The 19972-nt window shown below is 40.9% G+C and overlaps 1 protein-coding gene across 1 annotated transcript in view; it reads left to right on the top strand.

The window, feature by feature from the left end:
- The window catches only part of LPAR1 (lysophosphatidic acid receptor 1), a 135824-nt gene that overhangs the window by 55824 nt on the left and 60028 nt on the right, over window positions 1-19972 (top strand). The window contains exon 2 of the mRNA XM_080820501.1: window positions 826-985. Coding sequence (XP_080676627.1) covers window positions 941-985 — 45 coding nt within the window. The 5' untranslated portion in view covers window positions 826-940. The remainder of the gene's footprint in view (window positions 1-825; window positions 986-19972) is intronic.

The following is a 19972-nucleotide window of genomic DNA, read 5'->3' as shown; positions in this document are numbered from 1 at the left end:
GGGGCCACACTTCACTGCAGAGAATTCAACATCTTTTTGAGTTTCCTTAATGAACATATTAGCAACAGAAGTTTTGTTACTGTTTTGTGCCTATCTAGCATCCTCTCTCCAAGGATGTCAAGAAGGCTGTAGAAATGCACTCTTCCCCACTCGTGGGCAAGATGAATGAAGCCCCCGCTAGCAGTTGGAGTTCTTGATTCATTCTTGTAACTGACTCCTATAACTTTGGGATGTCTTGCCTTTCTTTAATTTTAGCAGTAACTCAGTTTCCTGAGGAAATGTGAACATGGAACATACTCACTGTCTTACAATCCATACGAGACTGGGGATCGATTGTGGCTCCAGTCCTGCTTCTGTCATTAATGAAATGTGTGACAATAGTTTCTTCTCCACACCTCAGGTTTCCATCTGCAAATGGGTATACTTGAACTGGGTGGTCTTTAAGACACTCAGTGGTATTATTCTCTTTGCCCTTTGTATTTAAACTGGCAGTTATCGGTCGTGGGTCTTTTGTTTTTGAATGATGGAATGGTGTCTCCCTTGGGCACACCGTCCCCAGCTTTACAGCCTGAAACGGCCTCCTCAAAACAGCTAGCCAGCAAGGACAGCTGGATTCAGATTTCTGAAAATACATCAACCTAACATGATTTGGCTGAGTGGTATGGGAGTCCTGGCTCTGAGTTGTGCGATGCTGTCTTCTGGGTTCTTTCATTAGCTAGGAGTTGGTATGCGGCGCGGGGATTTCTGCTCCCTCTGGCCAGTGGTACTTGACTCCCACGCCCTAGTCCTTTCAGGCTAACTGTGGATTTTCCCGCCCTTTTCCAGGTACACAGTTCCTCCTAGCATGACCGTGATCTGATCAACAGCTGACGTGAGCTGACTCCTGTGTGTGGCACGGCTGTGCTGGGGGCTGGTCACTGCCCGCAACTGCAGAGCTGCCATGGCTGCTGCCTCCACTTCCACCCCTCTAAATTCACAACCCCAGGTAAGTGACTCAACCTGGCGTAAGTTTGCACTAATCTTAATTGCACCAGGTATTTAAATTGAGTTTCAGAAGGTGCGTCTGACTCTAGGGACGGTATGAAACCTTGTAATGATCACTTGGTGGGCATTTGGATAACGGTGCTTTCGTGGGGGAGGTGCTGTTGAGTTCAAGAGAAGCAGCTGGAACAATGAGCAAGTGATGACAGAGGACCAGCCTCCGTGCGGAGGGGTTTTCGTTTTCAGTGCTTTGAATGTCTGTCTGTTCCTAGAGGCATCCCGGTCAAGACAGTTGAAGATAAATCCTGCTGCTTTCCCTCTCTTGGCTTTTTTTTAGGGTTTTAATGAAATAGCTCAGGCCAGATCTCATCTTAGAAGTTTTCTGAATGCAGTCTCATTGTCTGCTTCCTCTAATTACTGTTTTGCCTTGACCTGTTCTAGGAACTTTGAAAAGAAGAGGCCCCTCCCGAAACTTGTGAACCGTAGTCACGCGTTACTTTTCCTGTCCGGTGAACAGCAGTCACATGGCAAGAACATTGCCTGCAGATTATTTTACAGTCTGATCCATTAGAGTAGTAATTGGACCCTCTCCGTTTTAGCAGGCAGTGTGGTATAGTGGGGAAACGGCCTTTGCAAGCGTTGGGCCAGAAGTCACATCCCGATGGTTGGATGACCTTGGTCATGCTGACCTCGCTCAGCTTTGACCTCTCCTCATGCCACCATACTTTGCGGGATGGTTCTCTGGATTGAGTGAGAGCATACGTGCAGAGCACATAGCAGGGGCTCAACGATTAGTGTCCCATCTGCTCTTCCTTTGTCTTCTGCCCCTTCTTCTAGAGTATGGCCTTCCCCATCTCGTTCATGATGATCATTTTTAAGCCAAGGTTAAGAAAAAAGTATACCTTTGAAAAAAGAACCATATTGTTCGAAGTTTAAATCTTGGTGATACAGAATGTTTTTCCACACTTTTTTTTTTGTTGTTCTGTATCGTTTTCCAGGCCACTGGGTTCTGTATGTATTTCAAGTTAGGGATATGTGGAGGGAAGAGCCAAGAAGCCGGGGGCAGGGGCGGGGGTGGGGGTGGGGGGAAGTGAGCATTTTACTTCATGTATATATCAGTGATTTTTGTCTCTTCTAAAAAGAGACCTTGGAATTTATCATCTGGATAAAGTCCTCCTGTTATTTAAGATTTTAAAGCATTTGATATTTTCCAGAAAGTTGATTGTTACTACCATCATGTGTATTTCTCTTTCTGGTTAATGGATCTTGCTTTTCCAGCATTTCATTGACTTGGGCTGTTTGGTTTCCATTCCCCTCAGTAGGGTTTTTAGTGCTGCAGAGACCTTGTAAGTGTGTGGTGAGACCGAGCACTCATTACCCGAGGTCGCCCTGTCAGAGTCCGCTGTGGCGGTCCCCGTGCAGCAGCCATTCTGAGCCTCTGGTGAAGTGAGGTGGGCCCTAGCTTCGGTTTTCTGGGCAAGGATTTCAGCCCCTCTATCTCGCTGTTGCATCCGTCAGCATCTCCCAGAGGAGCATCTTATCCGCCCGCCTCTTTGCTCTTACACAAGCTACTATCAGCTGGCAAGCCAGAGGAGTATTTCTCAGTGACTCATTTAATTAAAATGTTTAACACCACCCAACATAGAAAGATGTTGTATTGAATACAAACACTTGGGGAAAATATGGGCTCTTGTAAATCCTCTGTGGGAAGGTAAATTGGTACAGTCACTCCGGAGAGTAATTTGATAGCATCTATTAAAATTCTATCCCTTTCCATATATCCTCTTCCCATCTCAGTAACTGCATTAGAAAAACACTTGTAGATGAGCCCAAGGAGACATGCATTAAGGTATTTATTCACTGATGCATTAGTTGAAGGCCAAGAAGTACAAAACTTTCTGAATATACGATAGCAGAGCGACAATTCAGGCATGCTGGTATGATTTAAGTACCATGAAGCAATTAGAAAAGTGGTAAGTACATATCTCAACACAGTTCTGTCTCCCTAAGATACCTGATGGAAGAAAAAGAAAGTAAAATGCAAACGCATTCAGGAAGATATCATTCAAACTGTAAAACAAGATCGTATGTTTTTAGGGACGACCATAGGATACATTAATGTAAGCGCATAGTGAAAAGTCTAGAACATACATTGTCAGTGGGGATGATGTTTTCCCCCAGAGTGAAAAAATTAGGTCTTGGGAGACAGAAAAAGCCCCTCTAAAGTTTAACCCTACCTGATGACATCCTGTCCCTTAATATTTAGTTTCTCTCATTGGGGAGAATTTAAATATAGTAAGTTTTCTCATTGAGAATTACCAGTGGCGGGCTGGGGGGCAAAAAGTCAAACCCTGGGCTGGATGTGCAAGGGCTCTCCAGTCCCACTGCCTGGGGTTTAAATCCTGGCTCAGCGTTTACTGCCTGAGCCTGTGGGGGTGGGAGAAAGGTTTCTGCCCTGTGAGGTGTTTCCTTACATGCAAAATGAACATAAAAATTACAGAGCCAACTTCATAGGGTTGTTTTAAGGATGAAATGAGATAATATGTCTGAAACTTAGAACAAAGTCTGGCACCGAGTGCTCAGTACACTTCAGTTAATAGTGTTGAGCACGCTCACTGTGGGCAGGCCTGGGGAGTCCAAGAATAAATAAAAGAAACAAGGCTTTTGCCCTGCAGGGTTTAGAAATGTAGTGGGAAATGTGCAGACGGGGAAACAAAATATTAGAGACCTGTGTGACACCCGCTAGGATAGGAGTATGGGGACTTTAGGAGAAAAGTAAAGCAGCCAGGAAAGATCTGCAGGATCAGGGAAGGCTTCTGGAAGGAGGACCGCCAGGCTGGGAGCTGATGTGTCCTTACTCTGACAAGGGAGGAGAAGGAGCATGTGTGAGTGTCGAATGTCCCAGGGGGAGAGCGAGAGCCCAGCATTTGGAGGTCTATTCAGGATAGCTGCCGTCTGCTGGGGTGTGAGGTGGTAAGCACAGATGTGCTCAAGCCAGCTCTGCCAGCTCCTGAGATCCGATTGTTAACATTTTCAGGAACCGTGCGAGCCAGCTGACTTCATGCTTGTAGCTTGCACTCAGCCGGGGTGGAGTCTTTAACCAGGGAAATTGGCAAACACAGTCCCTGACTCTTAAGGGCCCATTGTTAGGTATTTATCGGCATAATTCTGGTTGTGGAGGAGGGAGATGGGTTAGGTTACAAGGTTGGAGAAGATTCTTGCAGCGCCTCGCAAGCTACGTGGAAGAATTAAACACTAGTCTTGAAGCCTGTGTAGCTTTGGAGTCATGGGACTGGCTTCCAGCCCTGACTTTTGATAGTTCTGTTGAACAAGTTCATTAATTAATCTCAATGAGAGTAGCAAGCCCCATTATTCTTAGCATGTGCTGGGAACAAGCAGCCTTGGATTGTTGGAGGAACCCAAGCCCACCTGGAAGGATTCAGCAGTAAACTAGGGGCTGAGGTCCCAGGGAGAGGGAGCTTACGCTCCTGGAGAGCTGCACGTCCCTGGGTCACTTTGTTCTCAGGTCCTCTGGTCAATGACATGCCTTCTGATGATCTGTACATCCGTTCTTCACATGTAATTTGTGCCGTCAGATTTTAGTTCCAGGCTGACTTGCCCTCGCTCACGAGTCTGTATGGATGTCTACTCTCCCAGGTTTCTCCAGGTTCAGAGAAGGTGAAAGTAATTGAAATACACCCTCTCCTCAGACAAGGCTAAATAAGCAGTTCCTTCCATCAGCCTCGCCTGGTATCGTCTGGCATATCCACTCATGTTCTTTTAGACTGAATTCAGGGACCTATGTAAAGATAAACCCACCTTCGAGTGTGTGAGTCCTGACAATCCTTTTCTAAGGCAAAAACAATTGCAAAAAAAAAAAAAAAAAAAAAAAGCTTTTGGTTTTGTTTTCCTCTATTCATTTGGTAACAAAGAGCATTTTTCTAATCAAGGCTGCCTAATACTAGATATAAGCTAATTAATATGAACAAATAGCCTGTGATTGTTTCAAACAATAATAGGGAAGAAAGCTTCCTTTGTCACTTGGGCTGGGGTTGCTGTTTAGTTAGTGACAGATAGGCCTTGTGCTTTCAAGTGGGACAAGTTTGTATTCCCTGCTTGGCCCCTGACTAGACTGTGAGGCGGATTTTTGTTTTCTCCTGTTGAGAAAGCACCTTGTTCTTACGAAGCGAGATAAATACTACAGCGAAACTGGGCTAGTAGCAGCAGGAGGTCCGGGTGTAGCTAAGATACTCCTGTGTTAGTCTAGGCCCCGATAAAGAGTTCCTTGCCCAAGGAAACCTTTAGGGAAATGTTTGCAGACGGGAACACGTTCACCATTAGGTTAAATTAATGTTTTCATATCCTGCAGATATGAGCTTGGGGTGGGGTAGGAAATAAAAAAATCTTGCCACTCTTAATGGCCGGTTTCTGTTTCTAGAATTCTGGTTAGCATTGCTTTAATTGAGTTGTATCCAATGACCATGGGTAGAGGATGGATTCCAAGTTTTATTTTCCTTTTGATTGGAAGGGCTGAGTGGTTCAGTATATGCATGAACAGTTTGGCCTGTCTCAAGCCCAGGACGGTTGTGGAGAATTTCAATGGTATTCCAATCCCGCTCCCTGGGATTCCGGTAAGGGAGGACTCTATTCTAGCCGCATTTTACAAGGTACTTCATTCTGTCATTTGTGAAGAGGTTATCTTGGTTTTAAGCCTGGGAAACGAAGATATTTTGATCCCTCCGAGTGATTTCCTGTAGCTTTATTTAAAGACATGAGTTTGGGTAGGTAGGGAGTAGTAGATACCCAGTGTTCTCATGGGACACAAGTAGGTCTCTACTTGTCTCTTGGAAGACAGGCGTTTTTGAACATTACCCAATAGTTTCCTCTAACAAAATCCATCATATTTCCAAAATGTATGTTCTAGAGGTTTCATTTCTGATGTTAGAGACTGGATACTTTTGGATTAAAAGCACCTGAATTCCATATTAAGTGGGTTGCATTTTTTGCCATTGAAAGAAACGTTTTGAAACTAAAGTTTTTTAGGTTTTTAGAACTTTTTATGATGGCAGTTTTCAAACGTTCACAAAAACAAAAAAGAATAGTATAACAAATCCCAGTAGAGCCATTACATAGATTTAACAGTTCTTAGTATTTTACCGTGCTTGTTTCACTTCCTCTTCATTTGGGGAGATGAATCATTGTAAAGCAAAGGTTTGACATCGTATCCTCTCACCTCGACCTTTGTACATCGGTGTGCATCTCTAAAAATTATTCACGTCTATAACTACAGTACCGTTACCACATTTAACAAAATTTAAAACAACTCCTTAATGTTTTTTTAATACTCCTCCATATTCAGATATCCCCGGTTGCTCTTCTCAAAAGTGATTTTGCAGTCGCGTTATCTTTTAAACACATTGATCCGTTTTCTCTAAGACTGTTTCATCACTTTTTAAGGTTTAAAAGGCAGTTCCATTCCCTCCCATTATTCTCTAAGTGGGAGGTCGATTGACAAATGAATCAGAATATTTCATCACTGAAGAATAAGAAAAAATGAAATGGGGGCGCCTGGGTGGTTCAGTGGGTTAAGCCTCTGCCTTCAGCTCGGGTCATGATCTCAGGGTCCTGGGGTCGAGCCCCGCCTCGGCCTCTCTGCTCAGCAGGGAGCCTGCTTCCCTCCCTCTCTCTCTCTCTCTGCCTGCCTTTCTGCCTACTTGTGATCTCTCTCTCTGTCAAATAAATAAATAAAATCTTTAAAAAAAAAAATGAGACATACACTGAAGGCTCCAAAGTAAAAGAATGATTGTAATTGTTAAATTTTCAGTCTCTGAGGGATCACAGACAGCTGAATAGGGCTTTTAGACTAAAATGTAAATAGTTGAATTTGAAATATATTTCCAGTGCCACACAGTGAAGACATGGTGTGGTCTGGCTTCATCTAACATGGAATTGAGAAAAAAGAGTTCCTGAGCTGAGATACAGGTGAATTTTAGGTCAAATCCCATAGCTAGGACATGTTTTAATATAGGTAACTCTTTTAGTTTTATTTCTTTTACTAAACTTCAAGTGATATGCACTGTGCTCCTAAGTTTAAATGGCAAAATATCTGTGAAGTCCTTTTTCTGTTTAAATGGCAAAATATCTGTTAAGTACACTATCAGCCCCTTAGTTAGATACATGACCTATATTATTTCCTTCCTTTCCCCCACATAATTATTCTGAGAATTCTTTACAGGGAGAAGGTGGTTACCTCTAGAAATGGTCTGTGTATATGATGTGCTTATGTAGTGTGCCAGAGATCCATCAGAGGAAAGCCAAGTTAGATAAACAGTACGGAAAACTCCAGCGTATTGCCAGGAACAAATGTGTGCGTAGATAAACACTTAGATTTCTGACTTACTCTGTCTTGAGCCACATTTCTCTTAGGGGTTAAAACTAGTTCTTATATTGCAATTTAAATTTATCTCTGCTCTCTTTTGTGTTTATAAGCTCAGATAAAGCTTGAGAGGATATTTTATTTCAGAATATGAGGGCACATTTTCTTCCCCACTCCAAACCAACTTACATAAAATAAAGGTGGGGGAAGAGGGATAGGGAGTTAATTATCTCACGTGACAAAAGGTCATGTGATTTCTTTTTTTTTTTTTTTAAGATTTTTATTTATTTATTTGACAGACAGAGATCACAGATAGGCAGAGAGGCAGGCAGAGAGAGAGGAAGGGAAGCAGGCTCCCTGCTGAGCAGAGAGCCCGATGCGGGGCTCGATTCCAGGACCCTGGGATCATGACCTGAGCCGAAGGCAGAGGCTTAACCCACTGAGCCACCCAGGAGCCCAGGATCATGCGATTTTTTAAAAAAAGATTTTATGTATCTCTTTTATTTATTTATTTTTAAGATTTTATTCATTTACTTGCCAGAGAGGGTGAGAGAGAGAGAGCACAAACAGGGGGAGCAGCAGGCAGAGGGAGAAGCAGGCTCCCTGTTGAATAGGGAGCCCAATGCAGGACTCAATGCCAGGACCTCAGGATCTTGACTCGAGCTGAAGGCAGACACTTAACCGGCTGAGCCACCCAGGCATCCCTACTTATTTATTTTCTTTAAGTAAAGTCCACATCCAGTGTGGGCTTATACTCCAAGAGTTGCATGCCACATGATTTTACTTAGAATGGGTCTAGGCAGTGGTGATTAGGAAATGTTTAACAATTATACCCATTTTAGTAAGTTTTGAACTTTAATTCTATTATAGTTAACATATAGTGTTTTATTAGTTTCAGGTGTATAATACAGTGTACAATAGTGTACACTATAGTGTCCAGTATAGTGATTCAACAGTTGTGTCCCTTACTCAGTGCTTGTCTTGACAAGTACACTCCTTCATCCCCATCATCAATTTCCCCCATCCCCCCACCCGCCTCCCCTCTGGTGACCATCAGTTTGTTCTCTATAGTTAAGAGTCTGTTTCTTGGTGTGTCTGTGTGTCTTTTTTTCTTTTGCTCATTTGTTTTGTTTCTTAAATTCCACATATGAATGAAATCATATGGAATTTCTTTCTCTGAATTATTTCACTTAGCATAATACCCTCTGAGTCCGTCCACATTGTTGCACATGGCAAAATTTCATTCCTTTTTATGGCCGAGTAATATTCCATACACACCACATCTTCTTTACATACACACACCACATCATCTTTATCCATTCATCTATATGAGGGCACATTTTGACTTTTCTATTCATATTAACGAAGATATCTGGGTACAGAGACCTTTCGTGTTTGCTGCTTTTTCTTTCCAATATTTTCTTTCTAATTAGTCTTTAATGCCTCTATAGCCTTCAAAAGGGATGTGTTTTTCTCACTCTTCCTGCCCATTCTGATGCTGTTTGCCTAGTTTCCTTTTCGCATGCCTAGCTTCTCCAACTATTTTTCTTTGAACTTTCCTTGCAGCTTTTCCAGAAATAGATGCTAAAGTGGGGCTGGGCCCTGCTGTGTTTCCCAGTGGAGGAGAGCATAATCACAGAGTCCAGATTTCTGTCTTTGGAGAACCGTACCTTGCTATAAGAAGACTGTCATTTAAAGAATCAGCCTCCATCTCCTGTCTGTGATGATACTGCTATTGCATAATTGCACAACATCCCTTAAGAACTGCCCTTCAGTTAAACTTATCCCACTTCATAAATGGTAATCCTAGGCAGGCACAGGCTGGGAAAGAAGTGTATTGTTACCTTCACCTTAGCGTCCAACAAAAAGTTTGTGGAAGAGTCATGGAATAGATTGAGTTCTTGAAAGGTTAAGTTGGAAGTAAAGTGACTTTCCATGATTCAGGCCCACTTTGGAAGCAAGAACCTCCAGTCTCAGAGAAAGGAGGGATAGGACATGGTTGAACGAGGTAGCTTCCTGATGTCTCAATATTTGCACTTAGATGAACCCTCACCAGCCAGCATGGGTAAGTTTTGGAGGCTTAGTTGAGGCCTGGAAAGAAGATCTGTTCATCCAGAATCAGCTTTGAGCCCCAACTCTAAGGGCTTTGCACACTCCGAAACTCTGTCTAGCATGACCTTAATTGTAGTCGATCAGGTTACCAAAGAAATCTGGCAAAAACAGTGGAGGGGAGGACCCAGAAGAACCCCAGCCCTATGGCTTGTGTTCTGGGCTTACCTCTGACATGCTGGATTGAGTGGGTGACCAGTGGGGACTCAGGACTCAGCAGTCATGGTCAGGCAAAGATCTTCCTACCTCTGTGAGACCCATCAAGGTGGAGACTCAGCTGCTCATTGGCCATTGTCTCATTCAGGATGAGCTTAGAAAACTAGGATGACACTGAACTTGCAGATGGGAATTCAGTTCCGTGATAGTGGAGCAAGAGAAGGTGCAAGAAACAGGGAGGCACGATGGGGAATCTGTGAGGATTGTGGTTGTAGTTACACCATGAGGTTTAGCTTTTTCAGATGATGTATCAGGAATATACACTTATTCTTAGAACTTTTTTGCATATTTTCCTTAAAATCATTAAGAAACCAATAAAGTAGTGAATGCTGCTGCTTTTGGATGCACGTTTTATCGCTTTCTGTATTACAGAAAAAGCAGACAAGCTCTGTAGGAATAAAAGAGTGCATAAGTGTAGGTGGTAGAATACAAAGACTTAAATGGGTAAATAATCTTATTTTTAAAAATTGAGCACCTGAAACTAATATTATTTATCAGTTATATCTCAATAATAAAAGAAACCACTGTTAGTTGAGAAAATTATCCAGACAAGCAACGTGTAAGTATGTGAAAAGTATTAAGCACTTAAGAATAATAATAAAATAGATGTTAAGAGCTCTTTCGGATTACTTATCAAACTTTCACAGACCTTCGAGAAGACTTGTATAGGTGCTGTGTCAGTAGATTGTAAGACTCATTGATTTGATGTCAGTTCCCTGCAAATGCATTTTGTAGATTGAATGTGATCACAATAAAATCCTAAATTTTTTTGGAAACCTCACAAGTTAGTTCTAACACTTGTATAAAAATAAAAAAGGTCAGGGGCGCCTGGGTGGCTCAGTGGGTTAAAGCCTCTGCCTTTGGCTCGGGTCGTGATCCCGGGGTCCTGGGATCGAGCCCTGCATCGGGCTCTCTGCTCGCCGGGGAGCCTGCTTCCCCATCACTCTCTCTGCCTGCCTCTCTGCCTACTTGTGATCTCTGTCTGTCAAATAAATAAACAAAATCTTTAAAAAAATAAAAAAAAATTAAAAAGGTCAAAAAAACCTGATAAAATCTTGAAGAAAAACTAGATGGGGAAAAAGTGCTTTTCCAGATACCAGAATTTATAATAAAGTTAAAATGAATAAGGCAGTGAGGTATTTGTGTGGGGATAGATAAAGCATCGGGAGAAATAGACACCAGTCCACACCCGTATCGCTGTAAAGAAAAAAACAAATTGGAACAAGATAATAAGGAAATATTCTACTGTTAGACTATGAAAAAGAGGGGCTAATGGAAAATAATTTTTCATTTTCTTCATGGATGAATGACATATTGTTTTCGTCTGTGAGTTCAAGAACGTTGTGTTTGGAGGTGGTCATTGATGTATGAATGTCAAACTCTCTGGGTTACTGAATTCAAAAGTTCCCAGAGAAGGGATCTCACAGAGACTGAGTAATAAGTACTCTATCTTTCAAAGTGGGTGGTGTTTTTCTCCCCAGTTTCACAGTTGAGGAAACAGAGTACTGAGAGGGGAGTGTTAAATAATTGGCATTTGAACTCCGGTTTCGCTGAGTCTAAGACCTAAGCTCCCAGCGGCTATAAATCTGTGGTGGCGCCTCCCATTCCCCTTGCTGTCTCCCAGGAAATGGGAAATTGAAAGTGAAGAATCATCCCATATCCAGGTGTTATTCTTTAATCACACTGTTGGGCTTGCTGCCACCCTTCCCTCTCCTTCCTTCCGCGCCCTCTTTAATTGACAATGCAACCCATTTACTGTGACTCCAACTCCTTTAGCTGTGCGTTTGTTTTTTTTTTTTAAGATTTTATTTATTTATTTGAAAGAGAATGAGAGAAAGAGCAGGAGAGTGGGGGAGTGGCAGAGGGAAAAATCAGACTCCCCACTGAGCAGGGAGCCTGAGGCGGGACTCCATCCAGGGACTCCAGGATTATTACCGGAGGCAGTCAACCAACTGAGCCACCCAGGCACCCCTGTGTGGTTTTTGGGGTTGTTGTTGCTGTTGTTTTTAATATGTCGAGCCTACAGAAAAGCGTAGAGACTGTTACAACAGATAGATCTGTTACCCAGCCTTGTAAAATTTTAACATTTTGGTGTAATCCCTTCAAAATCTTTGGGTCTTGAATGAATGAAACAAATAATTACAGATAAAAGTTGAAACCCCTTGTAGTCTTTGCTAGTTTAATTAACCTCCCTCTTGGCTCACGTCCGACATGGAGATTTGTCATCTCCCTGTGTGTGTTGGTGGATATATACACATACGTGGGAAAACACAAACGATATTTAGTATTTCTGCAAGAAATGCTTCCCAAGAATGGTGTGGTGCACCCACTGCTTTAGTCATCAGCATACATAAAGCTCTTTGTTCATACTGACTGCTCCATAGCATACCTTTCTGTCCAGATTGTAGCTTACCCATTCTCCACTTGACACTTATGTTGCTTCTGATAGTTCAATGTGTTTATTTTATTTATCTATCTAATAGATCGAGAGACAGAAGACGGGAAGAGAGGGAACACAAGCCGGGGGAGAGGGAGAGGGAGAAGCAGGCTTCCCGTTGAGCAGGGAGCCCGATGCGGGGCTCAATCCCGGGACCCTGGGATTACGACCTGAGCTGAAGGCAGAGACTTAACCCACTGAGCCACCCAGGCACCCTGATATTTCAATGTTAAGGAAGAGAGTAACAATGAAAAGTCTTGCACATGCCTCCTTAGGCACATGTGTGAGATTTTTCTAGGATTAGAATCTCTCAGTCATGTGTAGGAACATGTCCAACTTGAGTGGCTCTTGCCAAACTTTTTCAAAGCAGTTGTACTAAATTTTACTCCCACTGACAACTCTTGATGTTTTCACACGTGTTAATTTTTGCCAGCCTGATGGACCTAAGTTGCATCTGACTGCACTTTGTATTTGACTTTCTCTGATTCCTTGAAGACTGATTACCTTTTCATGTGATTATTGGCCATTAAGGTTTCCTCTTCTGTGAATTACCTCTCCTTAGATCTGTCTGTTCTATTATTGGATTGTTTGCGTTTTACATTTCACCGTAAGTCTTTTTTGTGCACATTGCCAGAATTTCTTCTAGTCTTCAGCTTTTCTTTTCGCTAATTATAAGTTCTTTGCAGCATAGAAGTCTCGGGTTTCTAATTAGTCGTATTTTGTCAACGTTTTGGCCTTGTTTGGAAAAATCTGTTTATGGATTATAAACATATGTCTTAGTTTCTTCTAAAAGTTTTAGAGATTTATTATTTTTCACACATGTCTTTATATTACCTGAAATTGATTTCTGTGTATGTGGTATAATCAATTTATTTTATTTTTTCATATAGAGGAAGTTACACCGTTTTCTCCATTGATGGGTAAAGCATGTCTCTTGTGAAAATTCTGGCTCGCTGTTCCATTGGGTCATTTATGATTTTCTGTGACGATGTCTTAACTACTGTGACTCTAAAAATGTGGTGCATCCTATAGGACAACTCGTCTTCCAAGTTACATGGGTATTCTGATTCTTGTATACCTCCATATCAATGTTCAGGGAAACTGTCAAGCACCATGATGAACCCTTTGGGATTTTTCATTTTATTGCACTGAATTAATATATTAATAGTGGGAATATTGACATCTTAAAATCTTTCTCTAGCCATAAAATATTTTCTGTTTAGGTTTACTTGTAAGTTTTGAATATTTAGACTTATTCTTAGGTACCTTAGAGATTTTGTTCTTGTAAAATAATGAAAAAAATACTTTTCTGGTGTTTGTGGGAACACAGCTGATTCATGTGACTTGATGTTTAATCTAACTAATTGGCTAAGCCCTATTCATACAGTCATCTTTGCATTTTCTATGTAACTGATTATCTCATTTCTGAAAAACAATAAGTTTTTCTTTTCCAATTCTTTTTGTTTTTTGTTCTTACTGTTTGGCTATGACCACCAATACATGCTAAAAAAGCATTTGGTAATTTGTTTCATTTCTGTTTTTAAAGGGAATACTTCCATCAACAGCGACAATTGCCATGGGTCTTTTATTGAGCTAAAGAAGCTCCTTCTAATTCTACATTGCCATATTATCATGAAAGGGCACTGCAGTTTGCCAAATATATTCTTCTCATGTCTGTTGAGATAATCATTGGCTTTTTTTCTTTCCTTGAATTTGTGTGGTGAATTGTATTATTAGATACTTAAATGTTAGCTCATCTTTGCATTCTGGATTAAATCCTATTTATTCTTGAATTATAAAATTATATTTGTATATTATATATGATATATAATTATATGTATGTTCTAATATCACTATAATATATAAATACATAAATGTCTAATATACATTAGGAATATATAATGTATTTAGAAGCTCTTATTTATATTCCTAAAAAATATTGACTAATAATTTCTTTTGCTCTTAATTTCCTTGTTTGTTCTTGTAACAGTTATGTTGGCTTCATACAAAGATAGCCAAATAGACTTTGAAAATATAGAACCAAAACAGGAGGGGTGCCTGGGGTGGCTTAGTCAGTGAAGCATCAACTCTTGGTTTCAGCTCAGGTCATGATCTTGGGGTCATGAGATGGAACCCCATATTGGGCTCCACAGTCAGCGTGGAGTCTGCTTGGGACTATCTCTCCTCTTTCCTCCCCTCCCCCTGCTTGTGTGCTCTCTCTCTAAAATCAATAAATCTTAAAAAAAAAACAAACAGTAATACCAAGTAATTTTAGGTAGGTTTAAAAACAAATGGAAGTAGAATGCTGAGCGGCAGTAACACATAGGATGGGAGCAGAGGCATTGGAAGGAAAGCTTGCATCAGGAGAAGGAGATCACCTTTAGATTGGATGACAAGTATGCATGTTAAATCTGATACTCTGATAATCTTTAATCTGCTATGCTTGGGGCTAATCCTGCTGTGGACTGTTCTGCTGGTTCTCACTGGTGGTGTTCCTCGTGTGTCCTTATTCTTTTGGTGATGAGTTTGTCTTTGGTTTGGCTTCCCTCAGGTCTGGCCTTCCGGAGAGGTTCGCTGCTTGCTAGTACCAGGCAAGTGTGCAGCAGGAGGAAGGGGGTGGGGATATCGCACACCCGGGACCATGGTTTGTGGTCATTCTCCTGTGACTTCACAAGACTTGGCAGGTAGTTGAACTTCAGATCACAACTATATGTGATTTATAGGCTTGGGGCCATGACTCAGAAGGGAGACTTTTTATCTATTTCCTAGCCTGGAGCCTAAGCGGAGACAGACAGACTTCCGTGTTTTCCCCGGTGCAAGTGGGTAGATTACACACACACACACACACACACACACCCCTGCACTCTTTTACTGATAAGGGATCTTCAAGCCTTCTAGCTTAGTTGATTGTTCTCAGTTTTAGCTCACTGCCTCCGTCAAGGCTCAGGGCTCCTTTTTCCCCAGTAATATTTAATGCCCTGTCTCCGTAGTCTGACAGTGTGCTGCCGGGGCTGCCTGTCACCTTGGTTTGTGGTTCCCTTTTAACTCAATAATGAATTGAAAAGAGTATTATATTTTTTCCATAACCTCTGAATCCTATTGCAATTTTTTAAAAAAATTCCTTCCTCTTAGGATCAACTCAGCATTTTCTTGTTGGAAATTTGATGAGTATAATGTTCCCCACTTTATCTCTGTCCCTTACAAGGGGCTGTAACAGATACAGAGTGTTTTAACTGGGGTGCAATTTGCTTTCAATGGTTTCTCTTTACATAGGTACATCCCTTTTCATGTACATTGTTACTTTATAAGAAATAGCATTTTATGTACCTTTTCAGGTAAACTTTCAAAAATCTTATAGGAGTGCAGGGGTGATTCAGTCAGTTAAGCATCTGGCTCATGATTTAGGCTCAGGTCATGATCTCAGGGTCATGAGATCACAGCCCACGTAGGGCTCAGCTCTGAACATGGAACCTGCTTAAGATTCTCTCCTTCCCCATCTGCACCCTCCCCCCTCACCAAATTATAGCTTTCAAACATTTTTTGTTTCTATCAGCATTGTTTTGTGGCCCATTTTCTAGTTCTAGTGGTAGATCCTTTCACTTTTTGGTTTCTAAGTTGAGGCTCTAATGGGGTGAGAATTATTTTTCTTCATAAAGATGGCATTTAATTCTGTGCTCTTTTCTGATTCTTCCTCCCTCCCTCCCTCTCTCTCTTTCTTTCTTTCTTCTTTTTTGGAAGGGGGAAGAAATGTGTAGAAGGCCTGATTATTTTAGATTGAGGAACTTGAATTCAGGGGCCTTAGCATTCATACCTTGCTTTGTAAATAAGAGAATCACCAATCTGGGCAGTTATGGGGCTTACTGAAGACGAGTTAGCTCTCCCCAGCATCAGAATCAAGGAGAAGCATTCACTCCATTGTTTTACTTTAGCAGAAATGGGAAACTAAGCTTGATTTATATCTTACAACTGGTCCTTTATCCAGTGTAGAGTGAAATCTCCCTTTTAGAATGTCAGTTGCATACACACTTTTTGTCTAAATAGTTACTAAATCACAAAGGGTTAATTACCAGTCTGAGAGCTTGTGCCAAGTGTTCTCTTTTCCACCTGGCTACAGGTGGAAATGACTACATTATTGTCTTCCAGGAGATTAAAAAATCACATTGTGTGGACTGTGAGGGGACCTGCAGCAGGCACCAGGGGTATCATTTTGGTACCCCTGTAAACCATAGTGCTGTGCAGTGTCCCACCCCTACCTGGCATTCTCTTAATGTCTGTGAGTGTGCGGACAAGTCAATGAAGTGCATAGTGAAGATGAACAGCGTATGTGGCTCCTTAGTGTTCAGGCTTGGTGGAATTGTTATGACTTCTTTTGAGATCACATGATAGGGTGAGGTAAACTCCTCAGATTGGGAACATCTGCTCTGCAGGGCAGCCAAGAGGCCTCCCTCCCCCCCCCCCCCCCATCAGCCTGAGATGTAATTGGTGGATGTGAAAAGGGCATGGATGGGGACTTCTCTTTTTAGCATCAAGGACAATATTTTCGGAATAAAATAATCCTGTTTTATTTACAACTTTGTTCCTTGGGCAATGCAGAATTCTGCAACTTCTCTGGTTACAGAGAAATTTCTAACTGTAGTGATTTGGATTTAGCACAATAAACTTTTTAAAAGTGTTGCGTTCCATCTGATCATATTTTTGTTTTCCCTAGATTTTTTACGATTGATAATTATTCAATGAGGCGATTTTTAAACGTTTTTGAAAATTACCGTTATGACTGAAATAGCACGTCTTGATTCTTGAGAAAGCAGAGAAAATGAGCATTTACATACTTCTCCCTCATTTCAATGCATTGTAGTCCAGGCTCTTCTTGATAAAGTGATTCTAATTCCATATTAAGTTATTTTTATAAGTACACTGTCAAGCATTATTTTTGATGTTTGCTTTAAGTTTTAGAACCACATGAAGAGCAGTGACTTAGACGCCTGTGTTCTCAGGTTTTTTTTTTTTTTTTAATCAGTTTGTGATACTTTTTTTTTTTTAAGATTTTATTCATTTGACAGAGATCACAAGCAGGCAGAGAGAGAGAGAGAGGAAGGGAAGCAGGCTCCCTGCCGAGCAGAGAGCCCGATGCGGGGCTCTATCCCAGGACCCTGAGATCATGACCTCAGCCGAAGGCAGAGGCTTTAACCCACTGAGCCACCCAGGCGCCCCTGTTCTTGGGGTTTTGATGCTTGCTGCCACTGCTTTTGCTTGGTTGTGTTTTTTAGGAAGGAAATGTAGATGATGTTCTTTGTGACCTGCCACATTTCTGAAACTGTTGTATATTATCCTCATGTGGGAACATCAGTATAGTTGGTTGAGGAATTTATGGGCCTCATTTTCTCTATTTAATGGAGATTTAGTTTGCTTGTGTTCTGTCCTTTGGAATTCTTCTGTCGCAGTAGCTTGGCAATACCCTATTTTGTCTCTCTTTCTCTAGATATTTGATTTGTTGGCTTTTTGTTTGTTTGTTTGTTTTTTATACCTAAAGAATTTTTATATTTACCCTTGAGATTGCAAAATCTAACCAAGCTATATCTAAATTCTGTTTGCTTTTAATTAACTCTGTTTTGTAATTTATACAAACGCAAAGCAGTAATCTGAGGTCTTTCTTCTTAAACAGTAACTTATGTTTCAAGCTATCTTACTCAGCTTTGTCCTGATCTTTCTTGGATTCCTAGTAACTAGATGTTTCCCTCTATATGCCTCCTTTCCTTTTACTCTTGTCATCTCTGATCTTCTCTGAGTGCTGAGTGAATTTCTTCAATATGTCTTCAACTTGCCATTTCAAGTTTTCTGGAATTTTTCAACTTTGTTTCATTGTTTGAATTGCTGATTTTAATTCAGAAGTTGTTTTTCATCTTTGGTGGGCACAATAGCGGTTTTCAAAGATGTCCATTACTTACCCTCTGGAACCTGTAAATATTCTACTTTACTGGACAAGATGTGATTCAGTTAAGGATTTTGACATGGGGAGATGATCCTAGGTTATCTGGGTAGTCTAAGTGTAAGCACAAGGGTCCCTAAATGTGGAAAGGGGGAGTGGATGGGAAGGGTAGGTGTTAGAATGATACAGTGTGAGGAGGACTTGATTGGCTGTTGCTGCCTTTCAGGGAGGGCGGCCAAGATCCAAAGGATGTGAACAGTCTCTAGAAATTGGATAAGAAAAGAAAAAGTTGCTGTGCAACCTTTGGAAAGGAACACAGCTCTGCTAACACATTGATTTTTGCCCGAGACCCACTTTGGACTTCTGATCTCCAGGAGTACAAAGTTATAAATTTGTATTTAAGCTGTGTGGTGATTTGTTACAGTAGCAGTAGGAAACTACAATCTCCATGTAGTTTTTACTGGTTTTTTGTTTTGTTTTGTTTTGTGTTCACCATGACTTGTTCTGTTTTCAGTGCTAGTACCCTAACAAAGTACTTTGAGAATACAAATCAGAAATGTCCTATAATTTAATCTTTTTCTTTTCACCTCCTCTCCTCCCCCAGTAAATCTGCTCAAGGAGGATATTTTCTGTTCTTCAGAATGGTCCTCTCCTCTGAGGTTGCATTTTTGTCTTACTGTATTTGATTTTTTTTTCTGTTTGCTGTATTGTTATAAGCATGACTGCCTGAATGTATTATAGTCCAATCATAGTTGAGTTAGATTTCCCCTGAGCTTTATTTGGGTTTCTGCGTAAGTCCCTTGGGTTCCGAAGAAGTGAGAAAGCCTGTTGACACTACCCCGTTGGTGGCTTTGTCAGGGTCTCCTTCGCTTATACTCCAGGCCTCCTTTTTGCAGATGAAAAGAGAAGAGATTTCATTCTTCTTTCAGTTCAGTCCTGTTACCCTCAATTCAGCTGACATTCCCTCTTTTTCTCAGGTATATTCTATCCTTACTATTTCCATTCCAGGCATATTTTGTGCTGTCTTAATATTTAGCTTGCAATTTTTATGAAATGTAAAGTTCTTATCCAGAATTCTCTTGATACAGATGATAATAATAATTTAGCTCAGTTTTTTTTTATTTCACAGATGATAAAACTGGGGTTCAAACAGTCATGTAAGTTATGTCATTAAATGTGGTCTGGTGTTTACAAAGTTGGGACACTGTGAAATACTGTGTGCTTGGTGTTTGATTTAAAAATGTATTTGTCCAGAGAAAGTAAACGGTTATAGGGGCTAAAGGGAAGAGAGAGTTTTGCCTTTCTAGTTAGAATTTGTTTTTTTGTGTATTAGATGTCCATTGCAGAAAGGAAACTTGTAAACATTTCTGGAATTTATCAATGCAACCAATGTATAGTTAGCATCTAATCTAACAGTTGAATGCTGTACAACAATGAACAAGAAAGTTAAAATTTCTGCTCTCATAGGGTTTATGGCCCATTATGAGGAAGTGTTAATTGAGCAATTATTATTATAGCACAATTATAATTAATTGTGCTGAGTGTTATTGTGGGATAAATGCAGGGAACTGTAGCAGAAAACACCTTGCCTAGACTTGGGAATGTCTAGGGAAACTGACTGGTTTCCTTTCTGCATGAAGAATGAGAGCAAAAAAATAAATAAATAAATAAATAAATAAATAAAAAACCATGTTAAATTGTGTAAATAAAAGAACTATTCCTCTTAAAAAAAAAAAAAAAAGAGAGAGAGAGAATGAGAGCAAGGGGAGCCAGGTGAAAACTGGGGGATGATTGTTCTAGGCCAGTGGGAGTCAAAGTGTGGTCTCTGGACCAGCAGCATCAGTATCACCTGGGGACCAACTTTATATCTGCCGAATCAGTAATTTTCAGGATCTGGCCAGCAATCCATGTTTTAGAAACCCTCCAA

This window comes from Martes martes, assembly GCF_963455335.1.
Source record: "Martes martes genome assembly, chromosome: 12".
NCBI lineage: Eukaryota > Metazoa > Chordata > Mammalia > Carnivora > Mustelidae > Martes > Martes martes.
Note: the sequence above shows the minus strand (reverse complement) of the source record. Positions and strands in the feature narration are given on the sequence as shown.